General features: G+C 46.3%; 2 protein-coding genes across 5 annotated transcripts in view; one reads left to right on the top strand and one right to left on the bottom strand.

Annotated features, from left to right (window-relative positions):
* ZSWIM7 (zinc finger SWIM-type containing 7) overlaps positions 1-13,514 on the top strand; it is a 32,263-nt gene extending 18,749 nt beyond the window's left edge. Inside the window, exons 6-7 of one of the 3 annotated variants that reach the window (XR_005454697.1) lie at positions 1,919-2,559; positions 12,811-13,514. Coding sequence is in view for 1 of the 3 variants with exons in the window: in XM_038759905.1 (XP_038615833.1) it covers positions 1,919-2,035 (117 nt within the window). In the remaining 2 variants the exon portion in view is untranslated. Of the gene's footprint in view, positions 1-1,918; positions 2,978-12,810 lie in introns of those variants that run through there. The other 2 variants (XR_005454698.1, XM_038759905.1) reach the window with 2 other exon arrangements.
* ADORA2B (adenosine A2b receptor) overlaps positions 1-18,607 on the bottom strand; it is a 41,047-nt gene that overhangs the window by 6,860 nt on the left and 15,580 nt on the right. The window contains exons 2-3 of one of the 2 annotated variants that reach the window (XR_005454696.1): positions 5,923-7,489; positions 5,667-5,786 (exon numbers count right to left, since the gene is read on the bottom strand). Coding sequence is in view for 1 of the 2 variants with exons in the window: in XM_038759904.1 (XP_038615832.1) it covers positions 6,808-7,489 (682 nt within the window). In the remaining variant the exon portion in view is untranslated. The other variant, XM_038759904.1, reaches the window with a different exon arrangement.

The raw sequence follows: 18,607 nt of genomic DNA, 5'->3' as shown, positions 1-18,607 counted from the left end.
CCCCTCCAGGCCAAGTTTAGGATTGTGCCCCACTTTTGTCGGAGCACTCCGAAAGAATAGTTTCTCACTAAAAATAATGGGGGCCATATGTTTCCTCTAACAAGAGGGTCTCCTCTGTGGTGCATAATACTGAACATCAGTATAAAATAAAGGGCCGTTGGTTGCCAGTGTCTGAAATTCAGTACCAATAATTTTCTGCTTTGTTGCATAGCATTCTCTTCTCTGTCATGTCCAGTAGTGGCTCTGAGGCCCCCTCAACTCCTCCTGCCAAGAAGTCCCTAGTGCTTGTTGCCCTCCTGTTACTCCACATAATAATTCCTTTGGCATTTATTCTTGGCCCCTTTCCACAAAGGGCCCAGAAGCTTACCAACTCCTTTTCCTCCCTGGAGACAACTTGGAGAACTGAAAATCCGAAGTTTGTTTTGGTCAATCCCGGCCCAGTTCTAGTCAAACTCCAGATGTTTAGGACTCAGGCCAAGCCTAGTGCCTCATTGAGCCCAGCTTTTCTTCTAGGGAAGTGGGGCCATTACATCTTGTAGCATTTATGCAGTCCCTGAGGGTTTGATTTTGTTCTCTGTCCCCCACTTTTAGACTGTGAGCCCACTGTTGGGTAGGTACTGTCTCTATATGTTGCCAATATGTACTTCCCAAGTGCTTAGTACAGTGCTCTGCACATAGTAAGCGCTCAATAAATACGATTGATGATGATGAGAGGGTTCACCCAGGCCCAATCTGTCCACCACCCAGGATGACTCTGTTGGCCACTGTTGGGACAGGAAATGGGACCCCAGCAGAGGAGGCAGGCATAGTCATTTCTGTTTCCTTCAAACAGTTCAGTCTAAGTGTGCTGTCTCCAGTAATGAGCTGGAGGTCATATTTTCCCAACAAAATCGAGGATTGGCAGAAGAAGCTTTCACACAGAGAACCCATCTGCCTTCTCCTCTCTTCCACTTTCTGGAAACAAGTGATTCACTTCCTCTGAATTGGACATGAGCTCAGAGGCCTTTTGGGCTTGAGATAACTAGTGTTATATTCACAAGTGACTATTCTAGCCATGTGCTTTGATCCACAAATGTGATGAGATGTTTGGCATGTGTAGGCTTGTGTTTTGTTCATTTGTCTCATTTTTCAGAATGAGGGTGGGGACTTTTTTCTTTTTTTGGAGGCTGCCTGTAAGGGGTTCTAAACCTTTGGCTAAAAATGTTGTATTTCTATTATATGAAACTTTCTGGAACTGAAAAGGAGAAATGAAGCCCCAAATGAAGACTATTTATGCATTTAAGAGGGTAAAGTCCAGTCCCTTGAGGTGGTAAATAAACAATTTTCCTGGCTGGAGGAGTTAGTCCTGTTGACAGTTGCAATTATAAAGGAAATTAATAAGTGTTTTTGCTCAGTTCTCATGCAGTACCAATCCATTCCCTAAATGTGAAATTGGGAAGGAATGCTGACCTATGACTCAGAAGCTAAGGGTATTGTGGGTTTTGTTTTCCCTTAGGCTATTAGAACAGCATCATTTGTCATCGTGTGGTTATATTGCCTGCATCGTGTGGATATATTGCCTGCATCGTGTGGGTATATTGCCTGGGATGGCTTAGTTTTTAATACTATAGGAGTTGCGGGTCTTTGTGTTGCTATTTTTGTCTCATTTGAAACCGGAGTGATCTGGTGCAGCACCAGATACCTTTGCATTTGTTAGCTGCGCTAATATTTATGCCACTCGGTAACCCTAAGTTGTATTCACCATAATTAGGGCATATCTTGCTAGCTGCAACAAGATACCCTAGTGCTAGCCTTTTTCATTCATTCATAGGAATCTCAGGAGACCTAGCATTACCCGGCCTTTCTCAAGTTTTTCAGGGGCATTCACCAGTCCCAACCCACAACCTTCTGTAATTTTCTCATTCCTTGTGCCCTGCAGTGCAAGCATCTCCTCGCGGTCTACCTCAGCCAGGCAATGGGGATGTCCCAAGAACTCAACGTCTCAGACAAGCAAATGACCAGTATCCTATTGATGGACGAGGATCGGGAACGATAAAAATGGAAACCAGGCAGGGACAGTTACTGTCTTACAGATTCCCTTATTTTCTTCAGGACCGCTGTGTCTGTTTACCACTTGACTGTTGGAAGAAACAAAATTTGGATTGACCTCTATGATAACTCTTGTAGATAAAGGTAATATTTATTCAGCCTGAAAGATTTACTGAGGCCTATCTATTTTGTCACCTTCCTGCCATTTTACATGGGGTGTAACATCTTTCCGTTCTCCAGAAAGGATCAATCAGTGGTATTTGAGAGCTGGCCTTGTGCATGTTTGGTATGTTGCTGGGGTGTGTTTATATGTGCTAAGGTAAGAGGAGCACTGAGTCTGGGTCAATAGGTCCGGTGCACCAGGGGCTGGATAAAAGGTCTCTGCTAGTTGATACACCCCTTTCTAAAGGTAACCTTACAACCGGGACTGAAGTATTTGTCTCCCTTAGGAAAACCAAAAGTTACACATCTGTCCATCTGATGCACTTTGTGAGTGACGGATATCATTTTGACTCTTGGGTGAATGGAAAGGTAAGGAAAACGCAATGCCTCCTAATAGTAGTATCCTAACACTTCAGAAGGTACAGGAAATGCTCTTCTTTAGTTTCCCACCTTAAAGGGGGATTTGGGAGTCTCAGCTACAGAGTGGGAACTCAGCGATAGGAAAGGTAAATCTGTAAGGCTGATAGTTTCCTCATGCCTCTTCTCCACCAGTAACATGTATGTAAAGAGATACCGTGATGGGGCAAATATACCTGGCCCTGACTGCCAGCTGTTTAAAGTCAACTAAACGCATTAGTCATGAACGTAAAAACTGAAGGAGTGATTTACTAATCACTAACCAAACCTGCCAAACCAACCAAACTGGTGAAGGTTGGTAAATTTATGCACTGACCCAGATGGGCATAAATACAGAAGTGCTAAAGTGGCTGGAATGAATTGGGGAAGGCTTCCTGGAGGTAGAATTTTTAGAAGGGCTTGGAAGATGGGGATTTGATGCAGGAGGGAAAACAGTAGTAGTAATGATAATAATAGTGGTATTTGTCAGGCACTGTTCTAAGCTGGGGTGGATCCAAGCAAATCAGGTTGGACACAGTCCCTGTCTCACATGGAGCTCACAATCTTAAGCCCCATTTTACAGATGAGGGTACTGAGGCACGGAGAAGTGAAGCGACTTGCACATTGCACAGCAGACAGGTGGCAGAGTCAAATTAGAACCCAGGTCCTTCTGCCTCCTATGCCTTTGCGCCATCCATTAGGCCACGCTGCTTCTCCGAGCCAGTTGTGGTTATTATGTGAATAAAGGGACCAAGCGGGAGAGTTAAGAACAAAAGTCCATTGTGAAATTTAGCTTGGGAGGAGCAAAAAAATGTGAGCTGGCAGTTTCTAAAGCTTAATGGTAAAGTGAGGATCCATCTCTTTGTTGCAATTTCCCAAGCACTCTGGACAGTGCTGTGCACACAGGAAGCTCAGTGAATATCATGGATCAAAGTCACTCCTATTTAGACTGTGAGGCCCATGTGGGACCTGATTACCTTGTATCTATCCCAGCGCTTAGTACAGTGCTTGGCACATAGTAAGCTCATAACAAATACCACAATTATAGTCAAGTCTGAGGTAAGCAAAATGACCTTAAGGTGTTGATGCCAGGGAGAGCAGATATGGGAGATGTGACCCGCCCCCCCCCACCAAGTTTTAAACTTACTCTGGGTTATTTCAGCAGCTATTTCTGATTTTAAGTTTGTTGGACTTTAGGCCCCTAAGTTCTAGGTCTGCAGACATCTCAGTAACCGCGTTTGTTGACTTGGCCTTGTTGGGTTCGTGTCTGGCAAGAAGAAGTAGTGAAAATTCATGGCTGTGTAAGGTGGGAAAGATCTGTATAGTGGAAGAAGTGAATTATAGTTATCAGAGGAATTCCAGGATGAGTTACCAGCTAATGCCATATGTGCTTGGTGCAGTATTCCATTTCTTACCTCCAGTGTACCTTGATATAGTTGATCTTTTTCTCCTTTTGGTTTTATTTTATTCTTCTTCCCAAAAGGTGTGGCCTCCTTTGGGAAAGTATTCAAAGAGCAGCTTGTTTAGAAATAGTCAGGTAAATAAAAATGCCACTAGAGCTGTACAGTCCTCTAATTACTCTAGCCACCAAGGGAGCCCCCACTGAGCTTTGTTTCACTCTGAGCATATTACCAACTAGCACAAGCAATGTGAGCACAAGAGCAACAGGTGACAGGATCCTGTCCTTGTGGAATTCATTCTAATCATGAATGCATTATTTTGGAGGGGTTGTTGTCAGTATTTTTTAGTTAAATACCTGTAGGAGGATTTGGCTGTAATGAACTATAAATCCTTTTTGTAATTATAGCTTCAGGAAGTCTCAGCTAAGAGGCTTTCAGAGGCTCTGAACCCTTTGTTGTTGTCAGTAGAAACATGTGATATACACGGTTAAAGGCAGGAAGTAGGGAAGCATTTTCTCCTTTTGCCAATAATAATAATAATGGTATTTGTTAAATGCTTACTATATGCAAAGCACTGTTCTAAGCACTGGGGTAGATACAAGGTGATCAGGTTGTCCCACGTGGGGCTCACAGTCTTAATCCCCATTTTACAGATGGGTAACTGAAGCCCAGAAAAGTTAAGTGACTTGCCCAAAGTCACACAGGTGACAAGTGGTGGAACCCCAGGATTAGAACCCACGACCTCTCACTCCCAAGCCCGGGCTCTTTCCACTCAGCCATGCTGCTTCTCAAGCCCCGCCCCCCCCAACAACTTGTAGCTTATGTGAGGGAGAAACTGCCTTTTCAGCTCTGAATTCCAGTCCTGCTTTCGCCTCCTTCCCCCACCCCTCTCCTTAAATGGAAGGAGATGAACTAACCTAGATATTATTTTCCTTTGTCAAAGATATCAGGAAGCCCTTTCCCGATGAAGCAGATAAGGTACGATGGAGTAGGGGACGAGAGCTTGTCTTCAAGGCATTTAGTTGGTAACGGTCCAGAACGTCTAAATGTCATCTAGAGCAGCAAATTCTATCCAGTAAGAAATCCTGATTATCCATAGCGAGAAGGCCTGGGGTGGAGGCAGGCCAGGTAAGTCTGGGCCTCTTCAGGTGAAGACTGAATGCATGACTTTACTGTATTCACGATTGTTCAGGAGGAGAAAAATATTAAGCCCAGAGCCAGTTGTGTTGCAGATCATCTTATTCAGATTGTCCCCTGGTACCAGCTTCAGAGGGCTTATGCATGGCTGACTTTGAAAACTCACATGTAGTTTCTCAGCTTCATAAACTGTACCATTTAAATTAGGTGTGTCTATGTTCTAAAATATTTCACTAGCTTAATGATATACTTGTAAAGCAGCATGGCCTAGGGGAGAGAGCAAGGGCCTGGAGTCAGAAGGACCCAAGTTCTAGTTTCAGTTCCGCCATCTGTCTGTGGCGTGACCTTGGGCTTGTCACTTCTCTGTGCCTCAGTTCCCTCATTTGTAAAATGGGGATTAAGACTGAGTCCCATGTGGGACTGTGTCCGACCTGATTACCTCGTATCTACTCCAGCGCTTAGAACAATGCCTGGCTCATAGGAAGTGCGGAGTAAATGCCATTTAAAAAAATAGTTTAAGAAAAGATAGAAACCACCACCTACCTTAGGTTTCAGTGCCTCAGCTTGAAAGAGTACTTCGGGTGGATCCCCAAGATGATCTTTACAAGAGTAGTGGGGTTAGGAGGAACAGATTTAGACACAGTGAAACAACAACACACATAGCTAAAAAAAAAAAAAAGTTTTAATTTAGTCTTAAATTAGCGTAAGCCTTAAGCTAACAAACATTGCAAAATCAGAAAATCTCTCACAGTTTTGAACAGTGCCTTTTGCCAAACGCTACTTTAAAAGCTTAATTTACCTCATCATGGGCTAATCCCCAGTGCAGGCCCAGCAAGCATGTCAGCAGAAGGTGGTGAAGGATTCACATCCATTATTCACTGCTGTCAATGGGAGAATTGAAACTTAGTGACAGTCTTATGTTATATTAATGAAAATGAATTGCCTTTGTCTAGTTATGTTAGTGGTTCAATGTATTTACAGATGAATCGTGCTCTGTTTATGCTTGTTTCTAAGGCAGCTGCTGCTCTCATCCTCACACCCTCTCCTCCCACCTTACCTGTTTTTCTGGGTTAGGCAAGACCTTGAAGTTTATTCAAGGTAAGGTAACCATATTGTGAACTGGGAGCAAACCCTGCTTTCTTTGACCTTTCCCTCAGCTCCATTTGTAAACAGGTTTTATATCATCATAGGCGTCAATCACACACGGACTCTTACAGTTAGCTCCCATTTCCTCCAAACCAGACTTCCTTCCTGGAGCAAGTTCACATCTGTCAGGATCCAAGTTTCACAATTTTTTTTTAACATAGGCCAAGAACTCTGGGCTGAAACCATTGTGGTTGCACAGTAACACTGGCCCCAAAGTCTCTCCCATTTGAGAATACACACTGCACCAGATAATTGGTGAAGAACATAAGGCACTACCTGCAAGTCATTGCTGAGTACTTGTACAATGTATGCCAAGTTAACTTCTGAACAAACTTAAGGGCATCAAAATTCACCCCACAACAGAAGTTAATACCACAGTGGTAGATTTCCCTCTTCAACCTTCAGCCTCACTTAAAGCATGCAGATGTGCCCAGTAATTCCATCTGCTGAGGCATTGAGATGGAAGCTGTCCTCTCTCAGGCTCATCTGGGAGTGATGGTGATGTCACCTGTGTCCTTGTGGTGGAGGGATGGGACGGTTACACGCAGGCATGGCAGTTGTCCACATTGCTGATGTGGGACTTCCTGGAGTGTTCATTGCTGCACTTGGGAAAGTCATCCTTCCTACAGAGGATGTACTTGGAAATGATTTTACGGAAGGTGCAGCGAAAGTCTCTGATCCGGTAAGCATAGATAATGGGGTTGATGACTGAGTTGGCGTGGGACAAGATGATAGGCACATAGAAGACCCATTTCTGCTGAATTTTAGAGTGGAAGAAAGTGATACAGTTCATGGTGTGGAGGGGCAGCCAACACATGGCGAAAATCCCCACAATGATAGCCAGGGACTTGGCTGCATTGACCTCCCTTTGGAGGATGGTCCGTGAATTGTCCATCAGCTCTATGCGCCGAAACTGCTTGCAGGCCACCATGAATATCTTGATGTAGATTCCCAGCATGATGATGAGCGGCGGTAAAACGCACCCGAAGAAGTTGAAATAGACCATGTAGCTCATGGTGACAACATTCTCAAAGAGACATTCAACCTCCGTGTCGCAGGTAGAATCCCTCAGCTGCCCTGTAGTATTGGAGCAGTTTTGGGTAGCATTTCCGAAGCTTTTGTGCCACCCCATGAGTGGAGTCAAGCCAATGCCAAAGGAGAGAATCCAAAGCAGAGCTATGACGCTCCTTGCTCTCCTCCCAGTCACCAAACCCTTGTACCTATCAAAGAGATAGAGAATTATTCCACTCAATCATCCATAATTACGCATTCTGGACCCTGCCATCCCCCACCTAATTAGTATAAGGATGGTTTTTTTATGGTATTTCATTTAGTCAATTGCATTTATTGAGCGCTTATTGTGTACAAAGCACTATACTAAACATTTGGATGAGTACAACATAATAACAAACAGAAACATTCCTGCCCACACACACAGAGCTTGTTAAATGCTTACTATGTGCCAGGCACTGTACCAAGTGCTGGGGTAGATACAAGATGCAGATACAAGGTAATAGACTGGAAAAATCCTACCTATTGCAAGGATGAGATTTAATTTCTCCTTATCTGTAGAAGTTTTGAGAAGGAATAGATAACCATTTTTCCACTAAGGGAGCTGTCTACAGGCAATGTTGGCAGGAGCTCGTTCCAAACCTAAGTGCCTAAAAGCTTCACCAGTCTCATAAATATTTCTTTGACCTACTCAGGAAAGATCCTTACAGTCCTTTTCTTCTCTGCTAATACAAAGGCTCCCATCCCAGGTTCACACCTGGAGAGTTTCCAGTACTCTATCGGTCTCGACTACAGGAGGGAGAGCTAAGCAGAGGCATATCTATTCCATTCCTAGCTTGGGCAGTTGTTAGCGAGTGGAAGGCAAGCCGCTACAAGTCAAAACTCACCTGTTCTGGGCAGCAGCGGCATGGGAGAGAATCGAGGGCAGAGACTTAGGTTTACTGAGCGGAAGGAAGCAGTGGTAAACCGCTTCCATATTTTTACCAAGAAAACTCTATGGATACACTACCAGAACTATTGCAGATGAGGTGGGGTGCTCTGGGAGTGGTGTGTCCATGGTGTCCTATGGGTCAGAGATGACTTGACAGTATAAGATGACAAAAATACAATGGCATATGGACAAGTAACCACAACTCTATCCTTTCCAAATTCTGATCCTACCAAAGAGATTTTTGGTACTTGACACGGCGTACAATTAAGAGCTGGGGAAAACAGTCACCTTATGCAGTGACTTAACAGTCCACTTAACAGAGGAGTTAGAACCCAGGACTCTGGACTTCCCTGCAGTGGCTGGGGACAGGCTAGGAAAGCCATGCTGGGCATCAGCCTGGGATTTTACCAATTCAGTTCACAAACATGGAAAGTCAAGGGCAAATCACTTGGGGAGACCCCCTGATGGAGTGGAAAGAGCTGAGGACCAGGTGCCAAGACCCAGGTTCTACCCTGGCTTTGCCGCTTGGCTGCTGTGCAGCCCTGAGGTAAACACATAAAATAGGGTTAAAATACCTGTTCTTGAGATAAGCAAGTCACTTCACTTTGAGCCTCAGCAGAAAGCCATCCTTAGACTGAGATGGCAAGCCTCTTGTGGGGCGGACTGTGCCTGATCCAATCTTTCTATTTACCCCACCTCCAGGACTTGCATGGCACAGTGCCAAAGAACAATTACCACTTCTAAGGAAACCGGACCCCTCCCTTGGAAAAAGCAGTGGCTCTTTCAGGTCACTTGGGACCACAGCATGTATGGCGACCAACATGGCCTGTGTACACTGAAATGGCACACGAAACTATCTCCCCCTGGTCTAAGTGACTGCCTCTCCTTTTCCTCAAGTGCACGACTTCATACTAAAGGATGACCTTAGGTCCTGGGAGAAATGCAGTCAATATAAATGAGCCTATTATGTCCACAATTAAATCCTAAATCTTAGCTCACTTACCTTTGGCTAATGAGTTAGTTTCCCCCTCCCTGTTTTTCCTCCCAAACCCAGTTCTATCATGCAAGGGTTGTGTTCTTGCAAAAACCCTGCATTATTCTGTATGTCTGATACCTGGCACTTGATTGCACAATGCTCAACCGTTCTTTCACTGGCTCAACATCAAAGCTGCCATTACAGGAAACAGATCAATGTGGAACAACACTGCAAGGTGCACCTTTATAGGGAGGAAGTGAGAAAAGGCAGCCACATCAGAAACTCTCAAACCCAACCTGCCCTCCTCCTAGTTGAGGTAGTTGAATGGTGTTTTTCTTTTGGTGATCTGAAAACAATCATCAAAAGTTGGAGGTTTAGGCTGTGCTAAGAAAATCCAAGAGGAGAGAATGGGGGGGCCTGAGAGTTTTATTCTTCTAATGGCTTCAAGCTTACAGCTTAAATTTTGATCATTTCAGACAGAGCTGGAAACCTGAACTGTGCCAGAAATTTAATAATGACAGACAAGCCCCTCCCCGCCACCCCCTCCACGACATTCAGAACCATCTCAGTACTTCACTCATTATTTCTAGCAGTCGTTACCAAAAAAACAAGCGGGAGCCGGCTTGGAAGATGCTTCAGCCTCTGAAGCTCCATGATGAGAGTAAGAATGCCATGGGCAGCTGGCTGCATAATAAGCTAGGGGAAGGAGGGAGGGAGCGCCTGCCTCAAGTGGGATTCTCTTAAGGTGACAAAGCAGCCTGGCCAGCCATGTGGCTAGAGCCAGAGCCATTTTTCTTCTTGGAGTTAGGACTCCCAGAGCCCTGAGGGTCCTGCTAAGTTGGCCCATGGGGTCCTCTGCTTAATGCTGTTTCCTGGGCAATAACCACACACCACTTGGAGCACACAGACGGGGGTGTTCTGGACTACATGCTCACCGTTGAAACGGAAAGCTTTTTGCCTTTTAATGAGTTTTTACAGCCCCTTAATCATGAAGCAATTGCAAGAGATTATAATAATAATGGCATTTCTTAAGCGCTTACTATGGGCAAAGCACTGTTCTAAGCGCTGGGGAGGTTACAAGGTGATCAGGCTGTCCCTGGGGGGACTCACAGTTTTAATTCCCATTTTACAGATGAGGTAAAGATTAGGGGTGCAGACTGCTTCTTTCCATCTTTAAAGGAGTGTGGCTTCTGACAGGAAGATTAGACAAACAGGCAGCAGATTAATCTATTCCCCTCTAAGGCCAAAAATGAGACACTGGAAGCAGTGTGGCCTAGTGCAAAGACCATGGGCTTCGGAGTCAAGAGCTTAGTACAGTGCCCTGCACACAGTAAGCGCTAAATAAATACGATTGAATGAGTCGGGAGACCTGGGTTCTATTCCCATCTCTGCCACTTCCCTGCTGCATAACCCTGGGTAAGTCATTTCACTGCTATGCCTTTGTTTACTCATCTGTAAAATGGGGATTGAATACCTGTCCTCCTTCTCCCTTAAACGGAGTTCCTTGTGGGACAGGAACTATGTCTGAACTGTGGACCTGAGCTCTTAGTACAGTGCTTGGCACATATTAATTGCCTAAGTACCACAATTGTTATTACTATACATCACAACTCATCATCTGATGCACTTTCCAGTATGCAGTTTCTTCTATAAATGGGAAATCCTCACCTGTAAAATGGGGATTCAATCCCTGGTTTCCCTTGTACTTACACAGCGAGCCCCATGCGGGGCAGGGACTGAGTCCGACCTGGTTAACTCTGTATCCATTCCAACACTCAGACAGTCCTTGACACATAGTAAGTGTTTAACAAATACAATAAGAGTAATTATATTATGACGAGATCTCCCTTCTATATGGTCTCTGCCCCCAGCACTTAGAACAGTGCCTTGCACAGAGTAAGCGCTTAACAAGTGTCATCATTATCTGTGACCTTTGGGCATTTGCTAGTCACCTCAACCCCACAGCACTTAGGTTCATAGCTATAAATCCTTTATATTAATGTTTGTCTCCCCTTCCAGACTGTATGCTCCTGGAGGGCAGGGAACATGACTTACAACTTTGGTATTGTACTCTCCCAAACCCATAGTATAATCCTGCCCTAATGGCTAGAGCAGGGGCTTGGGAGTCAGAGGGTCCAGATAATAATCCCAGCTCTGCCACTTCTCTGCTGTATGACCTTGGGTAAGCCACTTCTCTGTGCCCCAGTTACCTTACCTGTAAAGTGGGGATTAAAGCTGTGAATCCTATGTGGGACAGGACTGTCCCCAACCCCATTGTACGTACCCCACTGCTTAGTTCAGTACCTGGCCCAGAGTAAATGCTAAACAGATATTATTGAAAAAAAATACCATTGACTGATGTAAGAACATTTTAGTCGCGATAAGTTGGAACACAGAGGGGGAGAACTACCTCCATCCCCCTGGAGCCAGAATCCAGCACAAAGATCCAGTGACTTGACTCAACACCAGCCTAAACTCCAAATTTCCTTCAACTACCAGAAACTGCAGAGGAAAACGGCCCTGGGCTTCCATCAGAGGGAGGTGGGGCCAGTGAGAGCCTCAATATAGGACTTAATCACTCTACAGTCCGAATTTGGGGCAGGGAGAGGCAGGATTGCCCCTCCACCCGCTCTGGCAAGGCACAGTCCTTTACTTGAATTTTCAGGACCGCCCAGCAAAGTGTCTTTAACCACGAAGCTCCCTTATTTCTCCAGCACAAGCAACTAAGGTCTCACCAGAAAACCAATAATCCCAGCCACTTTTCCAAAAGAACTTTTCCAAAAGGCATGTTGTTGTTAGAGAAGGAGCACGGCCTAGAGGCAAGAGCACGGGCTTGAGAGGCAGAGGACGTGGGTTCTAATCCCAGCTCCACCACTTCTCAGCTGTGTGACCTTGGGCAAGTCACCTAAGTTCTCTGTGCTTCAGTTACCTCATCTGTAAAATGGAGATTAAGACTAGACTAGACTGTGAGCCCACTGTTGGGTAGGGGCCGTCTATATGTTGCCAACTTGTACTTCCCAAGTGCTTAGTACAGTGCTCTGCACATAGTAAGCGCTCAATAAATACGATTGATTGATTGATTGACTGAGCCCCATGTGGGAGAGAGACTGTGTCCAACCTGATTACCTTGTATCTATCCCAGTGTTTAGAACAGTGCTTGGCACAGAGTAAATGCTTAACGAGTACTATAATCATTATTATCAGATCAAACCATGTTTGTCTGTACTAATCAATACGTGTGTGTGTGTGTGTGTGTGTGTGTGTGTGTGTGTGTGTGTGTGTGTGGCGCGCCAGGGGAAGGGGCTTGGGAGGCAAGGAGGGAATCCTGAAGACAGCTGGGACACTAGCCACAGGGAAGCTCGTTTCCCTTGTCGGTTAAGAAAATCAAATATGTCAGACAACTCGTTGTTACTGCCAACCTTGGTCACTCAAAAGCCTTTCATTTGTAAAATATACTCAAGTCGCTTGCATTTTTAAAACCTCACTCCAGGACAGTGTTAAGACGAAACATTTAACACAGCAATGTAGGGTAACATTTGCACAACTCTGTGCTCGTAGAAAACAGGCTGCGAAGAAGCTCCAGAAGCCAGCACTTAGGTTTCTAAATTTATACCTTGTTTCAGCTTTACAGCACCAACCCCCGAGGATGAGGGAAGGGGTGCACAGGAGCCAGCAGGAAATGGGAAACGTCTGTAAACTCTGATCTGGTGGAGTGGGAGAGGCTGGCTGGGAAAGAAGGGATACCTTACCATGTCACCATGGGGTCACCAGGGAGGGTGGAAAATCCATTTTTCTTCCAATAAAGTAAAAGTCAGTCAACCGGTCCTACTTCATGAAACTATTGTTTACATATCATTGATGGAGTGCACAAGTTGGGGTGATTTGGGTAAAACCAGATATTCAACTTTGATTGTGGGCAGGGATCAATTCTATTGTACTTTCCCAAGAACTTAGTACAGCGCTCTGCACAAAGTAAGCATTCAATAAATACCACTGAGTGACTGAACGAACCAATCCCCCCCACAATTATAACACTGCTCCTAATTCAATTTCAAAAGCCACAGTAATCATGAACTCTGTGTCAAAGTAACACCTTCCTGAACCTAACTGTGGGTGGGAAAGAGAGAGAGCAAGGTGGTTGGGCTTGTGCCCTTTGGTTTCAAATGCAAATCATTCAGTGTTTCAGAGAAACAGCTTTCTGCTTGAAGTTTAAGAGAAAAAGAAGGCCACCATCCTCAAAAGTTTTGTTTTTCCAAACCTTCTTTAAATGTATTTGTTGAAAAACATCCCACGTAAATACACCCAAGCAAAATATTTAAATTTTCTTAATTAATTAGCCCAGAAATGTATTTTGAAACTGTTTGGACATAATCAGCAGCTGGTTATTAAACAGAAGGTTTATTTCTTTTATCTGACTACAGCTCCTAAAATTAGTTGTTAAATTTTACCCAGGCAAATTTGTGAACCTTTCAGTAACCTTCTAAAATCATTTCCCCTATCTGCCCTCCCCTCTGTCAACTATGAACTTGGCTGTGTACCCCTTAACCAGTTTTGATCCTCACCTCCAGCCCCGTGGCCCTTACATACATATCCTTATACTATCTCCTCTATCTGCAATATATTTTCATGTCTGTCTCCCCATGTGGACTTGTAAGTTCCTTGTGGTTAAGGAGTCTGTCAACCAATTCTACCATATTCTATTTTCCCAAGTACTTGGTTCAGTGCTCTACATATAGTTTGGGCACAATGACTATGATTGATTGAATAACCTGTGCAGTTTTAACCCTTCCCAGGGCCATTAGTCCTGTCTGGTTTATGGAAAAAGGACTGGGCCATTTTTTCTCCATGCCACCCTGGAGTAGTGAGGTCCTTAGGCTCGCTTTCACCTATTTATTTATTTATTTTACTTGTACATATCTATTCTATTTTATTTTGTTAGTATGTTTGGTTTTGTTCTCTGTCTCCCCCTTTTAGACTGTGAGCCCACTGTTGGGTAGGGACAGTCTCTCTATGTTGCCAACTTGGGACTTCCCAAGCGCTTAGTACAGTGCTCTGCACAAAGTAAGCGCTCAATAAATACCACTGATTGATTGATTGATTTCCTTTTCCTCCTCCCCTTCTCCCATGTGAAGACTCAAGGCAGTTTGAGCAAACTTGATTTGAGGCCTACAGAGCCAAGGTAGTATTTCCAGCTGCAAATCCAGCGGTTTTCATAGCTCCTGATTCTTCCAGGGAAACAGGCTCTGCCCCCAGGGACCCCAAGTTCTCTCCTTCCAGTAAAGGCAGAAATAACCTTTAGTCTCAATGGAAATAAGGGTCCACGTGCCAGCCCCTAACTCCCCCCACCCTGGCTCTCTATCTAGCAAGCTAGCAGGATGGCAGCGGGGGTCAGAGATGTTTCCTAAATGCTCCCAACGTCCACTCACCCCACCCTGGGGTAGAGAGGCATGGCAATCTGTCACAAGGGGCCCACCCAGACCCCTGGGATCTAAACCAAACCCAGTAGGGAAGTGCCTCGTTTCTGGGTTGGACCCGGTCACAGGCTGGTTGCCTTGAGCTGATCGGTTCACTCTAAAACAGCCCGAGCATTTAATCTACCTCTAAAAATAAGCCAGCGGTTTCAATTCAAGGTTCTGCCCCATCCGTGAAGAAGGGTTTCTATTTTCACAGCTTGTAAAGCCCCAGATTCCAGGGACCACAAGTCGGGAGTGGAAGGGACCAACAAAGGGACAAAGATTTTCAAGTGGGGGGAGGGGGAGGAGGGGAAGAAAATAGGGCAAACAGTCCGGAAAGCCACCTTTTCGTGCCTTTTCAGCCCTGACTGGAAACACTCAGTTCTCTTTAAAAACCAGGTTCGGATGAGGCTGGGAGTCCACTCACCCAACCTGCGAAGGACAACATCCTCCCTTCATCCCTTGGAGTTGGCACCGATGCTCCTGATCCCCAACAGCCTCCGGGGTGGGAAGGAAAGGAACAGCTCTGGGCGCTAGGCCGGTGTTTGCTTCGGGGCTGGGGTTGGAGCACCCCGCTCCATCATCGAGCCGGATTTACCCGCCCGAGCAACCTTGCCTCGAGCCACTGGCAGACTGCGGCCGAGAGGTCAGCCAGCCAGTCCCCTCCCGAGGATTTACGAGACTGGGCAAACTTGACGAAAGCTCTGGTGATAAATGAGGCGATTCTCTGCTAACAGATGCTGCCTGGCAGGGTGATGGACGGTCCCCGGGTCAGAGCGCCTGGGCGGGACAGAGCATGGCCTGCAGACAGGAGAGAGCCTGCTGGGGCTTTGAGGAAGAGAATCTCAGGGTGGTGCCATTCTCTACAGACAGCTACCCTTGCTGGGAGGAAGATGCAAGTGGGCCAAGGGGACCCAGAGGGCCCCATTCCACCCTGGGCACCTGACAGCTGGCTCAAAGGATGGGTTTGGTACTGGCACTGAGGGGTAGGGACTGTCTCTATATGTTGCCAACTTGTACTTCCCCAACCGCTTAGTACAGTGCTCTGCACACAGTAAGCGCTCAATAAATACGACTGATTGATTGAAGGCAACCGTGGCCATCCACAAGCCCAAGTTTAGCACTGGTCCTGCTCTATGACCGATATGAGATAATTGTGCCCCCTCCAGCCCAGTCTCTGAGTCCCCAGTCTCTGCAAGGATCCAGCGCTTAAAACAGTGCTGAGCACATAGTAAGCACTTAACAAATACCGTTGTTATTATTGCTATCATCACTGCGATCTCTGAGTGGGCAGATGTAAGTCACAGCCTTAGTCTCTCTGTGGGACTCCATTTTCCTTTATATCTCTCACAACTTAGCCCCTGATACAGCTCCGATAACTTGGTGCTATTGCTTACAGTGTGCTGAAGCCCTGCGTTAAACAAGCAGGTCGGGCACAGTCCCTGCCCCAGCTGAGGCTCACAGTCCAAGAGGTGGGGAAAGCAAGTATTTTCTTCTCATTTTACAGATGGGGAAACAGGAACCCAGCTGACTGCATGACCGACACTGCCTTTGCTAAAGCCAAGGCCCTACCTGATCCTGAGAAACCCAGGCCAAGGCAGTGTCCCACCTCCAGCTAAACATAAGGCTTAAACTGTCAGACTCACTTGGGCAATTCAGGGGACTGCAGGGGACCCCACGCTAACCCTTTGGACACCCTGGTCCCAGTGACAAGTTGTGGAGGAGAGAGGGGCTCCAAAGCTCCACCAGAAGCTATGGCCAAACACCAGGCATATTAATGTGCTCCTCCTTCCAGCTCACCAGGAGATTCTGCCTTTCCCGAACACCAGTAACACTAGCCTGTCCGTTCTCGCCTGTCCCGCCATCGACCCCCGGCCCACGTCATCCCCCGGGCCTGGAATGCCCTCCCTCTGCCCATCCGCCAAGCTAGCTCTCTTCCTCCCTTCAAGGCCCTACTGAGAGCTCACCTCCTCCAGGGAGCCCTCCCAGACTGAGCCCCCTCCTTCCTCTCCCCCTCGTCCCCCTCTCCATCCCCCCATCTTACCTCCTTCCCTTCCCCACAGCACCTGTATATATGCATATATGTTTGTACATATTTATTACTCTATTAGTTTTACTTGTACATATCTATTCTATTTATTTTATTTTGTTAGTATGTTTGGTTTTGTTCTCTGTCTCCCCCTTTTAGACTGTGAGCCCACTGTTGGGTAGGGATTGTCTCTATATGTTGCCAACTTGTACTTCCCGAGCGCTTAGTACAGTGCTCTGCACACAGTAAGCGCTCAATCAATACGATTGATTGATTGATTGATAGCTGGAGAGCAGCATGGCATAGTAGAGAGAATGCAGGAGACTGGGAGTCAGGGGACCTGGGTTCCAATCCTTGCCCCACCACTTGCCTACTGTGTGACCTTTGACAAGTCATTTAACTTCTCTGTGCTTCAGTTTCCTCATCTGTAAAATGAGAAATAAACACCTGTTATTGTTCCCACTTAGATTGTGAGCTCCATATGGGCCAGGGACTATGTCTGATCTAATTGAACTGTATCTTAGCACACAGCAGGCCCTTAAACACTCCAATTATTACTATTATTAGATGGTACATCCGGACGGATGTCAAGGAGAGTAGCCAGTTAACTGTTCCTCCAAGCATCCCAACACCACGGTCAGTGGCTGAATGGGCCAGTCTAGTAATAGGATTGCTTGTGTTCTTACGAAATGGGGCATAAGTAAGCAGGGAAAGCAGAACAGACATTTCGAACCTCTAGCAAGACTCTGTCTCAAACAGCGCAGCAGGCAGGAGAAGGCTTGCTCTCCCCCAGCAGGAGCTCTGAGAAGACTGAGAGAATCCAAGGCAGATTCAAAACAGTAAAAGGCACAACAACAGGCAAAGTCATCAGCCCAGCAAATAGCAGGGGGGGCGGTCACTGCTGCTTCAGCCACAACCACCCATGGCTGGGATTTCACGGCCAGTAAATGTCTTTATCTTTAAACGTGAAGGACAGAAGAACATACCCACACACACACGGACATAGTGCATCAATAGGGGATCCCGCCCCACACGCACCTATTGGTGAATTTCACCATCAGTGGCATCTTCTTTGAGCACAAAGGACAACTGATGCTGTGTGACTTTGGGCAAATCACGACTTCTCAGGGCTTCAGTTTCCTCCTCTGCAAAATTAAGCTAGCAGAGCCCCCCCACTTCCCCGGCGCAGCCCAGACCTGAGGGCCGGGGTCTCCCCTCTCAGACCCTGCCCTACCTACAGTCCTCTCCTGGCTGCACTGGCCCTGGCTGACCCAGAGGTTGAGGAAGAAAAATGCTTTTGGTTGCAAGCCCCAAGCAGGTCTGCCCACTAAATTGGAACTGGCTGCACCCCTCAGCCGACTCCGACTCAGCCCGTCCACAGGGTCCTCGTCCCAAAAGAGTGCTCCCAAACTCCTCAGTTTACCTGTCTGCAGTGACCTTAGCTTTGGCCCAAACTCCAAAGGGGAAGTACCGGCAGGAAAGCCGCCCTCAGGGTTTCCCCTCTCTGACTGAAAATTCACCCTGTTCTGGGAGGATCTGAGTTTCTGAAGCTTGAGATGGAACATGGTCTCACGGACAGAGAATGTCCCTGGAGAGTAAGGGGACCTGGGTTCTAAGTCCTGAAGCTACCACTTGCCTGCTATGTGATTTACTGCTCTGTGCCTCAGTTTCCTCATTTGTAAAATGGGGATTCAATGCCTGTTCTCCCTTCTACTTAGACCCTCGTGGCTCAGGGGAAAGAGCCCGGGCTTTGGAGTCAGAGGTCATGGGTTTGAATCCCGGCTCTGCCACATGTCCGCTGTGTAACCTTGGGCAAGTCACTTAACTTCTCTGAGCCTCAGTTACCTCATCTGTAAAATGGGGATTAAGACTGTGAGCCCCACATGGGACAACCTGATCACCTTGTAACCTCCCCAGCGCTTAGTACAGTGCTTTGCA

The sequence above is a fragment of the Tachyglossus aculeatus genome, chromosome 17 (genome assembly GCF_015852505.1).
Source record: "Tachyglossus aculeatus isolate mTacAcu1 chromosome 17, mTacAcu1.pri, whole genome shotgun sequence".
NCBI lineage: Eukaryota > Metazoa > Chordata > Mammalia > Monotremata > Tachyglossidae > Tachyglossus > Tachyglossus aculeatus.
This window is presented reverse-complemented; position numbering and strand designations above follow the sequence as displayed.